This window comes from Botryllus schlosseri, chromosome 13, assembly GCF_051294905.1.
Source record: "Botryllus schlosseri isolate E-star chromosome 13, Bs_hap1, whole genome shotgun sequence".
Lineage (NCBI taxonomy): Eukaryota > Metazoa > Chordata > Ascidiacea > Stolidobranchia > Styelidae > Botryllus > Botryllus schlosseri.
Genome location: NC_137248.1, coordinates 1,612,316 through 1,629,390, shown reverse-complemented (window position 1 = coordinate 1,629,390; position 17,075 = coordinate 1,612,316). Strand labels below are relative to the sequence as shown.

The following is a 17,075-nucleotide window of genomic DNA, read 5'->3' as shown; positions in this document are numbered from 1 at the left end:
CGTAAATATGCGAGGACGGCTTCATTTTGTTGCAGTTTTCTTAAGCTTTTCAACTGTCAATACAACTTTCAACCTGGCAGGACTACCGACACCCTCCATTGGTTAGAATATTCTGCTCAAACGATTGGAAACGAAAATTCGCGCAACCCTGGCCTGACCATGAACAACACATCCTAATTACGTCGCGAACGACTGAAGCAACTCTAAATAAGCCCTCGAAAACCACTATTAGGTCTTGTAAGATACGCGCTTAACGAGTCAAAAGTCACATCTGCCAGTTCTTTTGTGTTCGATAATCACTCAAGATTTGTGATTGGCGAAGGCATGGAGTTTCGCAGGCAAGTTTGTTACGAATATTCACCGACTGTCCAGACAGATGGCAGTGTCAGTGTCACATCTTCGATAAAACGTTGCCTATACATACAACATCTTCGCTGCCTAGCAATTCATTGCAAGCTCAAGATATCTATCAGCACATATTACGCATGTTTGGAAAAGATTAGAGCGACCAACAACCCCTCATTATTGTCGCCAGCCTAAACTTCATTCATGAGTAGTTGAGTACCTCCGAGACCAAGATGGGTATGTTTATAAAAAGTCTGTCCAGTGTCCATAGTTTCCATTCCAAGCCTTGTCGATTCCTTCCTATCTTTTCATTGCATCGCAATATTATGGTGTTTGGATCTGATGAAATGATATATATACTGGCTCTGATTAGGCCTATACTGACCAAACAGATCCGAACCGCAATATCATCGTTTACGGCAGAGTATGGCCTAAATACGATACCCGCTATATTTTACTTCGTAATCTAAATCGCTACGACGCACGTGCGTCCTTGTCATCCAATTACAATATGTTCAGCACAAATTACAATATACTCTGTCAGGTATGCCCTATTCATCATCTTCTCAGTCGCTGCCTATAATCAAGCTGAAGCCTTTACCTGTCACCGCGTTTGATTGCTGCGGGACACCACCATCGCCGTCTGTGGCAACACTGAAATTGGTTGGTTTTATGACTGTTTTCCAACATCTTGTTGCCTGGTAGTGCTGACTTGAATTTGACTACACGTTTTGTCGTGAATTGGTCTACTTCATGAGCTATGAGGGTACCATTTCAAATTTTTCTAAATATGCAAGTTTTAGTAGCCGACGAAAATGAATATAGAATACTCTGAATTACCTGAAAATCTGCCTTGGAATATCTTTAGAGGAGGCGGATCATGATGCTCACAAATGGCGTCTCCAAAAGTTGTCGGGGCTGCTTTTGAGTCCGAGAAAGGCGCCGCCCTGTTTGCGACACGAGGCGTTCTGCCTCCGCGATTGTAAACTGTCATGCGCGATGTATTTCACGGGCAAACAGTGATGCGCACTGCGCAGTCCCCACAGTAGTCTATTTAAATGGATATTTGGCGTTCAGATGGTCCTTCGATGCTGTCATGCGGCTAGACCTGGATAACTAATCTAATTTGTAAAACGCTCCCACGCTCTCAGTATAATTGTAATCTTACTTCTGCTTTTACTGAAAATGCTACATGCGAAATGTATAATGTGAAACGAGCCAAGCTTGCTGTATAGACATTTACCATCCTCATGCTTACGAGAATGAACTTTTATTTTATACGAACGGAACATGATCTGTATTCTCAACTTTCTTATTCTATAAACAGAAGTAGCTGGCCATTTCATCGAGCACACGCCGTACATGGAATTGATCAGCGATCACATTTACTAAAACGGAACACATAGTATAAGCATCATGATGAAGATATATTTGCATAAGAATTAAATGAAGCCAAAAATACAGCCGCCAACACCGCGGATACTGCAAAGGAGCTTATCATATCATATTTACGTTTCTTGAGAGCCTAGGAGAGGCGAAAAAAGGCACTTTGTGACATAAAAACGACATAATGGTGGATTGAACAGTAACACTATCCGAAATATGCTCAGTTGCTCACAGTACTAGCAATGTCGGGCGGCGTAATGGCAATAATACAATGTGATTTCATTATATAGGTAGATTCTATTGCTCCTTGATGATATTTGGTTCGAAGTCATGTCTGCAGTAATCCTTCAACGCGTCTGCATACATTTCATATCTGCCGGTCATCTGAGAAAGAAATAATAGTCGAAAATGTCACCAATGCTATTATACTGCAGACTTGTACAAACCACCCATCTAGTTAGTTGACGGTCAACTCGCTGCTAGTTTTTTGACAAGTCTGAGTTGTAGTTGTGAATTTTGAAGTGAGCAGTTCTAGTTCTAGTTGCCCAATGCGCGTTTTCAAAATCAAGTAGTTCTTGTTCTAACTGCGAGTTTTGAAAAGTGCTAGTTCTAGTTGCACATTTTCAAAATCAGCTTGTTCTAGTTCTAGTTGCGAATTTTGAAAAGTAAGTAGTTCTAGTTCTAATTCTGGTGAGCATTTTCAAAACCAAGTAGTTCTAGTTCTAGTTTAAGTGGCGCAGCACATTTGCAAAAGACAGTAGTTTTAGTTCTAGCTGTGCATTTTTAAAGTCCAGTAGTTCCAGACCTAGTTGCAAGTTTTGAAAAGCGAGTAGTTCTAGTTCTAGTTCTAGTAGGCATTTTCAAAATCAGGTAGTTCTAGTTCTAGTTGCGCAGCACCTTTTCAAAAGCCAATAGTTTTAGTTCTAGTTGTACACTTTCAAAGTCTAGCAGTTCTAGATCTAGCTGCAAGTTTTGAAAAGCGAGTAGTTCTAGCCTTAGTTGAGCCCATTCAAAATCCGGCAGTTTATACAAATCTGAAATGCATCCGTATTATCTACTAACCTTGAATCCCCATTTATCAGCAATTTGTTGGCACGCGTTTAGATCGATCGAAGTAACGAGAAGGCCGTCCCTGGTACGCGATAGTCCCGGCGTTCTAGTGCCGTCCGGAGCTGCTACATAGCTAGACCCTGTCACAGAAGAAAACATTTCAGACAATCTACAACCGCAAAGCGCTAATTGCTCCGATTGACACTCACCGTAAAAATGTCCAAAATCTTTGTGTGATGGTTTCCCGTCGCCAGACGTGAATTCATTCGGGAAAGATTCCTGCGAAAGGCGATCGACTTGAAAAGAATTCAGATTTTGAGACAAAATCTAAAAAAGCACACCGTTCCAACTCTATTGATAGCACAGGTGAAGTAATGATTTGCGATAGCAGCACAGCGAGCCTCGACAGGCCACATGGGTTCCGACAACGCACCAACTGTCGCGGAGGGATTAAATACGATCTCAGCACCGTGCAGTCCATACATTAACCTGAAACAGTTGAGTTGAGTCCGTGTATTTATCGAACACTTCCTCAATTACAAATCAAATTGTACTGAACTCATTAAGGAATGGTCAGAGTAGCCATCGTTAGTGCTCAATTAAAAGTGGAACACCAAAAATTCCACTCAATTACAATTACAAGTAGCGATTTCCAATACATGTCAAAAATACTTCCCAGTCTTGGACAACAAGATGATTACAGTTGCATAATTACACTAATTAGAGTTAGATGCCAGTAAACTAATTCCAATTTTATTTGGAAAATTTTAGTTTGTTGAAATTCTAATTCTAATCTAGCTCTGGTTTTGCTGTAAATGCTGCAGGAGTACTGCATTGTGCGGAACAAGCCAAGCTTGCTGCACAGACATTTACCATTCTCATCCTCAACTCTCAAACTCGGTTTGATACGAACTGAACTCGACTCGCTGTACAAGTTTTCGTGAATTCAGTAATTCCAATTCAAATCTAATTTGGAAAAATCTGTGTAGGTACAATTCTAATTGCAATATAATCTGGAAAAAATATGTAGCTATAATTCTAATCTAATTTGGTAAAGCTGAAAATTTTCTAGATCTTCAAGTCCAAGTGGGAATAGAAAATGAATATTTGAAAGTACTCGAGGGCGTATGGTAACGGTAGAAAAAAGTGAAGCTACTTTGTTACAGACCACCTCTTATTCCCATGCCAAAAACAAGACTATTACCAATTCAAAGGATGGTGTCGCCCGTAGCAAATATTGACTGCGATTTTTCCGAAACAAGTTTGAAAAACGCGATGTCCCGTGTCTCCTTCCATGTAGTACGTCGACTGCAGAGTAAATGAACAATTTAAAATCAATCATAAAAAAAGAGATAAAAAGTAGGGCTGGGCATAATGATTCGCGTACCGGTATTTGTTCTAATGATTCAAGTCGGGGATGATTTTTTCGAGTACTAAAATTATACACTTGCGGCCCAGGTTACCGGGACTCGAACTCATTAGGCTATTAGGGTGATTTTTTTACCTAAAAAACCGCATATTTTGACCTAAAAAATCAAAATTTACTTCCCTTTAAAAACTTAATTTGGACAAAATTTTGCCTCGTGTACGTAAATTAGGTGTTTTTGCACATAATGTTAGAATTGTACTACTTATCTTCATTCCTGGTTGGCTACAAGATGTAAAAATGTCAAATGGTAAGCTCACCGACAGTGTAAACATCCACGATACAACCAAAATGCAGGTCGCAAATAAATTTTGACTTTTTTCGACATGTCAAAAAAATCGAACTAGTCACTACGGAAAAGTAAACGCTATGACTTGGGCACGAGTCTCAACACCATAACTCTGACTCGACCCTTTGCTCCTTGACTTCAACTTGGCTTGGCGATGAATTGAAAACGACTCGACTCGAGTCAAAACTATTAAAGTCAAATTGACTTGTGACTCGGAACCTTGCGACTTGGTAACAAACCTGTGATTGCCACACTAAGAGTTGATAAATGAATGAAAATTATAGTTACGATGCTATTTTCCACTGTGAAAGCCTTGAAACCTTGATTGGTGGTATCGCAGCATACGAAACATGTAGTACAAAGCATGTTATTGAAAATGACATATCTGTTAAGCCGTGCTCAATCCACGGCATTGTTACAAAGTGCTATGAAATAGGTTTGGTCGAAAAAATACCAAATTATCTTTAATGTGATGTAGGGATTGGCAATTGGCATTGTACATATTTGAAGTTTCCACATCATTCATAATGTTATGACGTGATACTCAAATCCTAATACTCAGATAATCCATTTTGCCCAGACCCAGTAAAACGCAAATCTGTACCTCATTGAAATCACCCACTCTGGGAATGTGATTTTTGCGGGTCTTTCCCAGAACGGCACCCGAGTTTGAGATGACCACTGCCGTGTTCCACAACACGCCTCCGTGAACCTCGTCTCGTTCCAAAATCGGCGAAATGATGACCATGTTGTAAGATTTCGCGAGCTATTGATCAATATATAATACATACATATTAATACAATTGTTGATACACAATGTTCTTTTCAATTCTCTAATAGTTGCTGACGATCACCACTGACGAGTATCGATATTCAGGTTTATTTCAATAAGAAAATATTATTCAATTGAATATTCTTATAGTTTCAAATCAACATCACAAAAATTCTAATTTTACATGACACAAAAAGACAGGTTGGATGCTGTAGGCTACACGAAATTCTGTTTATGAAGGAATTGTGATGTCAATTGAATATTAGTACCGGTATGATTATAGTTACAGTAATGATGAGATAAATCATATACATCATGAGTAGACATATATATATGGTGTGTGCTGAAGATATAACATTGAATATACTACTGTATAATACAGTGAGAACTGCATAGGACATATCAAAGTTTGTAATAAAAATAAATATTTAAATCAAGATCTAATCGTAGCTGTCCATCGTTCACATTTTGAGAAAATTGAGTTTTTGTAAAATTTATCATTTTCTTTCAGTCATCTCATGACTATGGTCATGGTTATGTTTGAAACAATTTGACATGATCGAAAGATGAAAATTAAAAAAAAAAATATTTTCTGAAAAAATGAACCATCGACATATTGATGTCAATATATCGTAGTATATCATAGAATCGAAGTAGCATATGTACATTTTTCAAATTTTGAGATCCATTTTTCAAAAATGAGAAAGTCATTATTTTGTAAAATTTTATATTCTTTAGCCCATATCTAGATCACATTGTCTCAGACACAACCACGGCTAAGATATGGCTGAATGAAAATGAAAACTTTACAGAAACATAACTCTCTCAAAACATAAAAAATGGACATGACGTTGAAGCTAACGTTTAGGGATGAATGATATTGTTTTATTGCATCAACAAGACTGAAAACGAGAGATGTTAGCAAATGTACTAACTAATCGATACGCTAATAACTTGCCTCTTGACAAAATCTTGTCGTGACGCCGTCTTCTGCTGACTCGGCAAACTCCGTCCAAGGACTTTTTTCGCGAGTGCAGAAAGCAAACGGCATGTCTGGAAGATGAAGTGAAACATCAATCCGCAGAACATTACATCAAGTGAATCAAAACTCACTCCAAGCTTCCTGTAGGCAGACAATGTTGACGCCACAGTCGCTGGCTGCTTTCACCATCAACCCCACTCTCTCATGAAGAGCTGCTACCTGTGTCGCCAAACGTCAGATCACATTTATAATTATTTCGCAGCAGGAATCAATAATTATATTCGCTATTTGACGATATCGAGGCATTTATTTACTGTCAATTTTGAATGACTTCCAATTCAAAGGGGCACTGCGCTGTAAATACCAAATATGGCGTGGTCTCGAATTGAAGATAATATCGGGAAAAAAATCAGACCGCAGCCATTTTTTCAATCTTTGCGGTGTATTTAGAGCGGAGTGCCAATGTAAATAGATACATATCGATTGTTTACTCGTTAAATTAGGAACTACCTGATCTTTCACGGGTGCATCAGTGGCTTTCACAATCTTATTTTGTATCAGTCCGACTTTTACGCGACGCGGGGGTCGATTTTGCTCCGTTTCCAGACTTGGGATTTCGTAACCCGTCAATTCGAACGAGTTCTCATCTGCGATCGCCTTTGCACCGAACTCTAGCTTTCTGAAATCATCGATTTTGAATTAGGCACATAATTCATTACAAACCACGGTAATCCCACAACGAGCGATAAAAACTACCTCCTAGGGGCTCTCAACCATGGTTGTAACCAAGTCACAAGGTTCCGAGTCCCAAGTTAATTCTACTTTGACTCGAGTCAAGTCGAGACATACCGTCGGTATTCAATTCACAACCAAGATGAGTCCGAGTTCAAGTCAGTGAGCAACGCGCCGAGTCATAGTGTTGAGACTTGAGTGATTGTGTTTACCGTTCATCAACGAGTTCAACTCACTTGTTTGAATCTATTGGGTGATATCGAAGGCTTCACATTCATAACAAACTCATTTCCCCACTCTTAACATGTTTATTCAAACAGATAAAGTTGGGTTTCTTACGCCTGTTTTTCAATCATCGGTCTTGATACACGAGACTTGAATCAAGCCATATAGAATGTCTCGAGTCATATGACTTGAGAGACTCATGAGCAATGACTCGAGTACAAGTCGAGTCAATGCACAAAATGGCTCAATTTGAGTCGAGTCATTTGACATTTTCAAGAAAATGACTCGAGTCAAGCCGACTCACAGTCATGATTCGAGTCCTTACAGCACTGATAGAAACTGACACTTACTTGCATTCCTTGCCGTACATGATACGTTTTACTTCAGCCAGTTCCTGAACAGAGATCTGTGCCATTGCGGACTCAACACTCTCCAATTCATCCGCCATCGTGAATACTGACTTGTATAGGCCTACCTGTAAGCTAGAAAGACTAAATCTAAAGATCAAAATGAAATTCGGAGAGTAAGATGGCGACAAACATGAGAGACAAATGATGGAAAGTGGCATAATTTTGAAAAATATTCACAACTATAATCTTGTTAATTTTGTAGTGAAAAGGCAAGTTGCGGACAGGACTGGGCAGAATTGAGTACCTGGGTGATTCGAATGCGAGCAGAGTATCAAGTTTCGAGTCTGGTAGACCATTTGAGCACTGCCTATGTGTCATAATAGTTATAATGACTTGAAGTTCAAACATGCATTTTTTTGAGGCCACAAGGGATATGATGCCAGTTACACGCCATTCAAAATAATTTCGTATTTCGGTACCGTGACTATCTCATAGCTAGGGCGATCATTTTTTGACATGTCAAAAAAAGTCAAAATTGTAGCGTTAGGTCAAAAAATGTCAAAATTGTTTACAAAATCAAAACTTTTTTGCAACCTGCATTTCGTTTGTATCGTATTTTGCACTGTAGGTGAACTTATCATTTGACATTTTACAGCTTGTAGCTTACTTTACAGGCCTGCTGTTGTAGACGGTCCATCGTCTGCTCACTGTGAATCATGAACATTCAAATGAAACGAATAGGTTGACATAGTGTTATGCTCAATGTACCGCAATAACCCAACTGAAGCAAGACTGCGTGGGCATTAGTTCTTATATCAAGAAGCACATGATGAAAAATTGTGATGTAGACACCATTGCCAGAATGAACAGTTTGTCACCAGCAGTGTACGCAAAACTTCGGTGTTGTCAGCCAACAACTGCTGCTGTTGAACGTTCTTTCAAAAACACCTTATTTTTTCAAACTCTACTGGCTACTTGACAAAATTGCTAGTTTGCCCAAAGAAACACTGTACACCAAATTTGGCTCAATTGCAACCTGTGGAAAAAAAGATGTTGGACATCCCAAAATTTTCTACTACAATAATTTACTAACAATTTTAACAAGTAGCTGCAAAATTTGATAAAAAATTAGGCGACTTTTGAACAGGCTGATTAAATTCTCAACATGATATTTGATGCTGAGAGAGAGCGAAGTGAATTTTCAAGGCTACAACGGTAGAAATATGGCATTGAAACTATAAACGTTACTCATGGCATGAAATTTTTGTTACTCGAAAAAATCGAACCTTAATATTCTACTCGAATCATTACAATTGGATACTCAACTCGGATTCGAGTACCGTACTCGAATCGTTGCGACCAGCCCTAGTTGCTGACAGAAAGAGTTACCAGGGAGTTCATTGGCATAGGCCTACAGTGACATATTCACCGATACGATTGTTGATATACAATGTTCTTTTCAATTCTCTACTAGTCGCTGACGATTACCCATGGCGAGTGTCAGCCGTAAATATTCGGGTTCATTTCAATATCAATATATTATTCAATATATCAAGGCTGACTTTGTGAATAAATGCGGTTTATAACTAATAATCACAACACCACTTGACCAAATAGTATTCATCTTCTATCGCAGGACAGCTTGTCTCCTGATAAGTTCCCTATAAATACCCCCGGCACGCACCAGTTCAAAATGCGACCCCATTTGCGCAATCTGTCCGTTCGACATCACGGCGATTACGTCTGCATTTTGTATCGTGCTGAGTCTGTGCGCTATAACAAGCACCGTGCGTCCCACCATAACACGTTCCAAGGCTTCTTGCACTAGCCTTTCCGATTCAGAATCTAACGCGCTGGTTGCCTCGTCTAGTATGAGAATGGCTGGGTTTTTGACAAGCGCACGTGCTATCGCGATTCTTTGCTTTTGCCCTCCTGACAAGGAAGCACCGCGTTCTCCCACAACAGTTTGATATCCGTTTGGAAATTTTTCAATAAAATCATCCGCATTCGCTAATTTAGCGGCTTCCACTATTTCCTCATCAGTAGCACCCGGTTTTCCGTAACGTATATTCTCTTGAATAGTTGTATTAAACAGAACAGGTTCTTGATTAATATATCCGATCACACGCTCCCGTAACCACGACGGATCGAGATCTCTAATATCATGTCCGTCGAGAGTGATTTTCCCGCAAAACGGATCATAAAACCTTTCTATCAAGTTCGCAATCGTTGATTTTCCACTTCCAGATAATCCGCAGAGAGCAATAACGCGACAAGGCGGTATTTTGAATGAAATATTCTTGAGAACATCACTATTGGGGCGTGTTGCATACCGAAAACCGACATTATGAAATTCAATTTCACCTAGCAAAGAATAATGCGGTATTTTTTTACCACCAGTAAGAGCCATCATGGGTTGTGAGTTAATATACTCCATAACTCTACTGACAGCACTAGCTCCACGCACAGCAGACCCAAACAGCACAGATATCGCTGCTAAAGACCTTTGTACCATCTGCGCAGCGACCAGAAAAGACATCAGCTCTCCTGGCTCAAGTCCATGCGACGATACCAAATATCCACCACAATATATCATCCCTAACACGATTCCATTCAAGGCAACATTAGTTAGACCTTGAAAAGCTCCAATTCCTACTCCGAGAGCTTGATTTAAACCTTTTGCCTTTTCTATTTCTCTAGCGTAGGAATCATATTCTGTGTCTTCCATTGCAAACGCTCTGACTGTGCGTATGTTTCCGATAGCTTCGTTAGCGTATGAGTTGGCAAACGCCATTTGCTCTTGTGCGGCCCTTGAAAAATGTCTTAAAGACGCACCGATACCAGCACCAATTATTACTAACACAGGAATGACTCCGACCATTAGTAAAGTCAGCTTTGGGGAGATGTTATACAATGAAATCACACATCCAACAGTTTGAGACACACTTCTTAATCCTTGAGATACACATACTTTGAAAGAGCTTTTAAAATCCTGTATGTCAGAGGTAAGTCGGTCTACCAGTTCACCAGTTCGGTGTCTGTCGTAAAACTCAATATCCTGTCGTAGCAGACTGGAGAATAAATCTTTCCGCATTTCACAAGCAATCCGTTCACCAGCGTTACTCAATAGCGCAATGCATATGAAAGTTAACGCTCCTTGGGACAGGTAGTATAGTAGTAGTTTTGACGCAGGTTCTTGAAATATTTGAACGTACTCGCGGAACGTAATATTTGAGTTGATCTGCGATGTTAAAATGTTCACAAGTTCTCCCAATAACTTCGGAATTTGGATGTTCATAAACGCAGATCCGAACGCACTCGCCATTGCGAGTAGAAGAGGGATTATTTGAGGGTAGATATAGTTACGAAAAAAATCGATAATGATTTCAAATGTAGACTTTTCTTCCTTTTGAAAAAATTCGGTTTGCCATTCTGGTTCAGCACACGAAGCAGTAATATTACTGCATAGTCCATTTGCGTTCACACCCAATAAAACAGAGCCACAAATTGAAAACCGTCCTAATTTCTTCCTCCTCAGTTTGGTCGCATTTTTGGTACAGTTTTTCAAGAATTTCGAATATTGTTTGAAATTGGGGGCACACTTTGTCCTGCATTGTTGTACGAGCTTTTCTTTGAATTGGAGAAAGCATTGAGATGTAGATTTCCGTAGAAGCGATTGTACAATCATGGCGGAAGTCGTGTGTAATTGTCTATTCACTGAAAAGCAGTTCCAATACAAATATGAATGTTAAGAATGTAACATACATCAAGTTTGATGTGAAACTGTTGATGTAAATATTCATCATTCATACATATTACCGGAAAAATGTACCCAAGTTTCAGCCAGAAGTGTAGCAGGGCCATGATACAAAATTCCAATGCATTCCTAATGCAACAATGGTAACAAAAAAGGTTTGAACTATAATGTACGTAATCAGTAACACTGAAGTTGAATATGGCAAAAACATACATACAATGTTCCCTCTAAGCTGGGCACGTGCGCAGTGCTGAAACGGTCTCTGCGCACAGAAAATCCAAGTTGCGCACAAAAAATCCGAAGTGATGATCTTTTTTTTAGTCGTTACGCACTGTCGTCCAAGTGTCTGCGCAGTGAGTTGGTGAGTGTACGCAGACCCGTCAAAAATTAGAGGGAACATGCAAACATACATAACAAACATACAAAACTAATACGACCTTTACAAGTTATTGAGAAGTTCTTTCAGTCTGCATAAAACAAACTTGGATCGTAAACTTCAATAAATTTTAATCCCCATTTCCAACTTAAGTCTTACTACTTTTGTACAATATACATAAATCTGGTTTGTAAATCCCTATTATTACGGTACGTTAGGAATTTTTGGATCAGTGATTTCAATTTTTGTAAATAAGTCCTTCACTCACTTTCTCATTGCCTCATAACAACAACACATCCAATGAGTAGCCTCTGTAAACAATATTATTTACTCTTCTCAATTTATGGAAATAAAATTAATACCGGTATGCCTCATTATATCATTAATCATTATATGGTTCAAGCTTTTGACTCAGAACCACAAACATTTCCTTTTTCTCATTTGGCCGATTTCCCTTGAGAAAATTTATTACCCACCGCTGTTCTAAGCCAAGCTGCCAAGGTGGCTGTTTGTTTGATTGAAAGAATATTTCCATTTTTTCATTGAATAGCGCCCTTGTAGTGTTTTAAAAGAGGAGAAATCCCAGACCCATATTTTTTAACCTTTTTCTTTACTTCACCTCACTTTAGTAAGCAGAAATATTCGACTTTTGGGATCCTCAAATTATACTGTTTCAGCGAAATTGCAGCCTCGGACCAACGTAAATACAAGTTCAGCATTTCCGGTGCAAAATCTCACGCAGTCGAAAACTGCAAAATGTAGAGTACGACCTTACGACTTTTTGACTCAACCGATATGCCTCAGTGCTCATGCTCACGCTGCAGAATGCAGCAAGAGATTCAATCAAATCTCGATCAGGTTCCGGATATGAGATGCAAATCCGAGTTCAAAAAATGAGAGTTCCAAAACTCCTTTTGTGTGCAGTCCAAATCTAAGCCAATGTCCACAGTACGGACTGAAGTTTTATTAAAATCGAACTAAAATTGCAAATTATCAAAAAGTCCATGTCCAAATTGAAATAGTCATGAAATTATTAATCTTTTGTCCGACAAAATGGCTCGAAACCGATATTTTCAGTGACAAAACTAATCCAACCCAACTCTGATAAACTAAATATAATGACTTTAACTATTTTTGAATCTGGTGAGTATCGAATCCGAATCCCATCATCATTTGTTATGATCCAAATTCGTATCCCGCCGGCCATCCGACAGTCGACGAGCATGTCCTTGTCCAGTGTCCACATTCAAGTCGAAATACAAGCAAACTACTAAATAAATACAGTCCATCCTCAAGATTACCGGACTACGACTGACCTATCGATCTCGCTTCCCATGCAGCACCGTACCTGCCGGACCCCAAACCCCCCAATTGGGGGGGGGGCGAGCTCGAAGGGGGTTCAAAATTATTTCGTGAATTAGCATAAATCATGGAGTATTCTTTGAAAATTTATGCAATTGTTTCAATTTTTCGCGCTGAGCGCGAATTCAAGTAGCCATTTATATTTATTATTGGGTATTGGGCCATTACCGCGCGCCACGACCCACCAAGACACACAATCAACTTATAGGCCATATAACATGCGACTCCGAGAAGTGTGCCAGAACGATCGGCAGCGAGAAAACCTTGGCCGAAAAGGTCTATGCCAGTGGTTCCCAACGTGGGCGATTTGGTGGTCTAGGGGGGCGAAAATAACGAAGGGGGCGATAGGGGGGCGAAAACGGACGATTGGGGCGATAGGGGGCGAAAACAACGGAGGGGTGATAGGTGGGCGATGGCGCGTTAAAATGGCTATTTGGAGTCGGGACCGTACCTGCCGCACTCCAAACCTCCCAATTGGGGTGGGGAGCCCGAACTCGAAGTGGGCCCAAAATTATTTCGTGAATTACCTTAAATTATGGAGTAACTTTTTTAGAAATTCGTGCAACTTTTTCAAAAAATTTTCGCGCTCGGCGCGATTTCATATTTTTATACATCTTGATTTTGGGATACCAGTCACCCAACAAAAATACGAATGATTTATGGAAATGGGAGACTTCGGCGTCGGCCATTACTGGGTCACGACGCACCAAGACATATGAAGTTAGAGGCCATGTAACATGCGACTCCGAGAAGTATGCCAGAACGATCAGCAGCGATAAGACCTTGGCCGAAAAGGAATGCCCTTGTGCTGACCGAAAAAGTTCGATAGATATATGTTTAATTGTCCATAGGCACCTCAATAACTGTCGCCGAATGTTCCTGTCCTGGCGACCCTAGCCCTACAGGACAAATGCAATCCCGCAGGGAAAAAATTATTTGCCAGTAAAGAAATACCAATTTGAAATCATGTGCGTCTTTTAGTTTGGTACGTCATCATCATTGGTTTATTAGCAATTTTATCAGTTCAATACACCACAAAAAATGCGATACAATGAATAGACAGGAAGATGTCGAAGCGACTTGGATTTGTCAATGGAATCGGACACCCACCTTGGCCTAGGCGTAGTAAAGAGGAGGCATGCACACTGAATGAAAGTAAAGAATACAGTATAGAAAAAGAAAGCGACAAGAAATAGGGCGGCATGTCATGGGAAGCGAGATCGATAGGTCAGTCGTGGTCCGGTAATCTTGAGGATGGACTGTATTTATTTAGTAGTAATTGCTTGTATCTCGACTTGAATGTGGACATGCTCGTCGACTGTCGGATGGCCGGCGGGATACTGTTCCACACATCAGGTCCGGCATATTTGATGGAGCGATGATCTTTTCGGTCGATCATATGATATTTGGACGACGTGGACGCGCGTGTGTTGTACTTGTGCGCTTTTGATTCAGAGGTAAAGAAGTCATTGAAATATTCGGGGCAACGACCGCAGTGAAACTGATACATAAACTTGGCGATTTCTAGTTCCCGCATATCTTCTATGTTTAGGACGCCGAATCTCTTCAGCAGCGACTTATTGGATGGGCAGCCAGGCCCCTTTGGGGCCCTAGCTATGATTCGGAGCACTTTATGCTGTAGTTTCTGCAGTGGCTTGAGTGCAGTTTTACTGGCAGCCCCCCAACAGAGGATGCCATAATGTAACTTCGATTGGATTAAGGATTTAAAGAGTATCAGGAGAACCCATGCTGGCATGAAGCGCCCAAGGCTGTAGAACAGGCCGCACTTCGGTGATAATTTAGTTTCTAGGGATTGAATATGACTCTTCCAGGACATGTTCGTATCGACGATTTCCATATCTTCTGACATAGCAGATATAGGTGGTAACGAAAGAGTATCATGTAACGAAGTCAATATGGCAACGATTCGTCCCGAAGATGTTAAATTAATATTTAGGGGTCCTACCTTTTCCAACACACACCACAATCAGCTCTACCAGAAAATCTGATTACGTGAGCAGAAAGAAGATATAAAATTGATAGCATAATATGTATGCAATCGCTGATCTGATCGACCGATTTTATCATAAATTATCGAAAATTTTCGCGCTTAGCGCTGCCTCACAATACAGTACAGATGATTTCGTGACAAACGCGAACAACGTGATGGGGGTCGTTTTACACCCTATGGCAGCCCAAGACCCACGTTTTTGGGGGCCTGACGAGGTACTGTTTCGTTCCTGCCAACGGGTAGGCCTATATACGCCCGAAGATGTTTAATTATTATTGAGTATAGTCAGGCCGTGTTATTTTTGGCATTTCAGAAGCTACATGCCAAAACTGCCAAAAATAAAAATTTGAAAATGCCAAAAATAAGCAATTTTTGGCATATGCCAAAAATAACACGGGCTGCCAAATAGTGTATTTCGTTCATGGTGCTGTGTTAGCAGGACCGCGTTACAAGCGAGAAGAGCGTTTGTGAAAGGCAGGTTTCTTAATCTGGGTCCAGCCCATCCATTAGGGGTGAAAGCATGGTGTCCTAAATGGTTTGGGCACAGCGAGATTGAACGGCTGACCGCATTTGGTTTACGTCATACTTTCCATTTGTCCAAAGGCAATTTTACAACCATTTTTGACCGGCTTGTCGAGCACTAAATTTGATAAAACGGGTATCAATGAGAAGCTGCCGCAGTACTGATTATTAAAATCTAAATTATATTCTGCTCATGGAACTGGAACCCCCAAAATCAACTACGATTTTTGCATTGTGATCGAGTTGAACATTGTGACGCAACAAACTGTCTGGCTATTTCTGAGCTGCATAGTCTCGTTTTGCCAGACAGTCTTGTCGCGTCAATGTTCTTAAACAAGCTAACCTTCCCAGGACTCCTCCATGCGAGTTGGTAATATTAAAGCCACCTGAAGTGACAAAAGTCCTCCGAAAATATATCGCTAGACAGAAGGAGAAATGATCGTCGGCCTACTAAATAGAATGTGTTGAGCGACAACACAGGAAACTCCTGGAAAAGGATCGGGAAGAAAATTCTTTCCGCGATGAGATCGATGGCACTAGCGAAGTGATCTCTTTTCATGATGCATGGAAGCGGGTTCGGCCCTCCAAAGATTTTGAAGCTCTGAAAACCTTTTGTTGATGACTGGCAACATTCTTTCCCTCAACGGCTACTGTTGAAGCCGATATTTCCCAGATTCGCTGGGCGAGAAATGAATTTAGGAGAAACTTAGCTGTAAGCTTAGTTTGGAAGCACTGTTACAGTGCAACGATTTAAGTCTATTCAACAGCTGTAACAATCAGCTGTTGAGTGTGTTTGTTAGGCTTTTCTTTTTTTTGCTTATTGGCACCGATTCCGATGGATAGCCTACTGCACATTTTGTGGTTTCGTTTGATATTAATAACCTATGAAATCGTTAGGTTTTTTTCTTCTTATTATTGTTTGTTGGCACTGATTATACGTGGATGCTGCACGTTTTGTGGTGTCTTTTGACAAACTAGCCCAAATAAAGCGTTTTGGGGACTAATTCGAGGCTGAAACTATCTATTTAGAGGACGATGCCAAAACTGCCAAAAATAAAAATCGAAAAATGCCAAAAATAAGTTATTTTTGGCAGTTTTGGCATATGCCAAAAATAACACGGCCTGAGTATAGTCCTACCTTTTCAAACACACCTCACTCAGCTCTACCGGCAAATCTGATTACGTGAGCAGAGAGAAGATAAAAATTGATAACAATATATATGCAATTCCCGGTCATACTGACCGATTCAATCATGAATTCTAGAAATTTTCCGCGCCTCGCGCGCTTAGGCGACAAAAGCTGATTCACTAAACAAACTCCCAACGAATATGATAAATAGCGGTAAAGAGTGTATCGCCGGAGGGGGGTCCCATAAGTTCGGCCTATAACCCTATGGGGGGCCCAAGACCAAAGTTTTTTGGGGGGGCCTGACGAAGTGCTGTTACGGCCCTGTTCCCATGACATGCCGCCCTATTTCTTGTCGCTTTCC

General features: G+C 40.4%; 4 protein-coding genes across 5 annotated transcripts in view; 1 reads left to right on the top strand and 3 right to left on the bottom strand.

Moving 5' to 3' along the window:
• LOC145454808 (solute carrier family 15 member 2-like) overlaps positions 1-17,075 on the top strand; it is a 383,011-nt gene that overhangs the window by 138,202 nt on the left and 227,734 nt on the right. The gene's annotated exons all lie outside the window — the stretch shown is intronic.
• Positions 1-17,075, bottom strand: part of LOC145454817 (glycine amidinotransferase, mitochondrial-like) — a 73,854-nt gene that overhangs the window by 29,690 nt on the left and 27,089 nt on the right. The gene's annotated exons all lie outside the window — the stretch shown is intronic.
• LOC145454411 (beta-ureidopropionase-like) lies at positions 1,707-7,729 on the bottom strand. Its single transcript, XM_080332404.1, has 10 exons — positions 7,558-7,729; positions 6,761-6,929; positions 6,382-6,469; positions 6,227-6,321; positions 5,101-5,262; positions 3,986-4,089; positions 3,123-3,270; positions 2,991-3,060; positions 2,794-2,921; positions 1,707-2,115 (listed from the first exon to the last, which is right to left on the bottom strand). The coding sequence occupies exons 1-10, from the start codon at positions 7,653-7,655 to the stop codon at positions 2,029-2,031; spliced, it is 1,149 nt and encodes a 382-aa protein (XP_080188530.1). The 5' UTR covers positions 7,656-7,729; the 3' UTR covers positions 1,707-2,028.
• LOC145454809 (mitochondrial potassium channel ATP-binding subunit-like) lies at positions 9,077-11,274 on the bottom strand. Its single transcript, XM_080332799.1, has one exon. It carries the CDS (start codon positions 11,243-11,245, stop codon positions 9,185-9,187), a length of 2,061 nt encoding a protein of 686 aa, XP_080188925.1. The 5' UTR covers positions 11,246-11,274; the 3' UTR covers positions 9,077-9,184.

Excerpts from the sequence above, each read along its gene's own strand:
- LOC145454411 (XM_080332404.1), bottom strand. The coding sequence starts at position 7,655 with ATGGCGGATGAATTGGAGAGTGTTGAGTCCGCAATGGCACAGATCTCT. Across the intron at positions 4,090-5,100 it reads GAGTGGGTGATTTCAATGAG|TCGACGTACTACATGGAAGG; the intron begins GTACAGATTTGC and ends TTTACTCTGCAG. Across the intron at positions 3,061-3,122 it reads CTATCAATAGAGTTGGAACG|GAATCTTTCCCGAATGAATT; the intron begins GTGTGCTTTTTT and ends CGCCTTTCGCAG.
- LOC145454809 (XM_080332799.1), bottom strand. The coding sequence starts at position 11,245 with ATGATTGTACAATCGCTTCTACGGAAATCTACATCTCAATGCTTTCTC.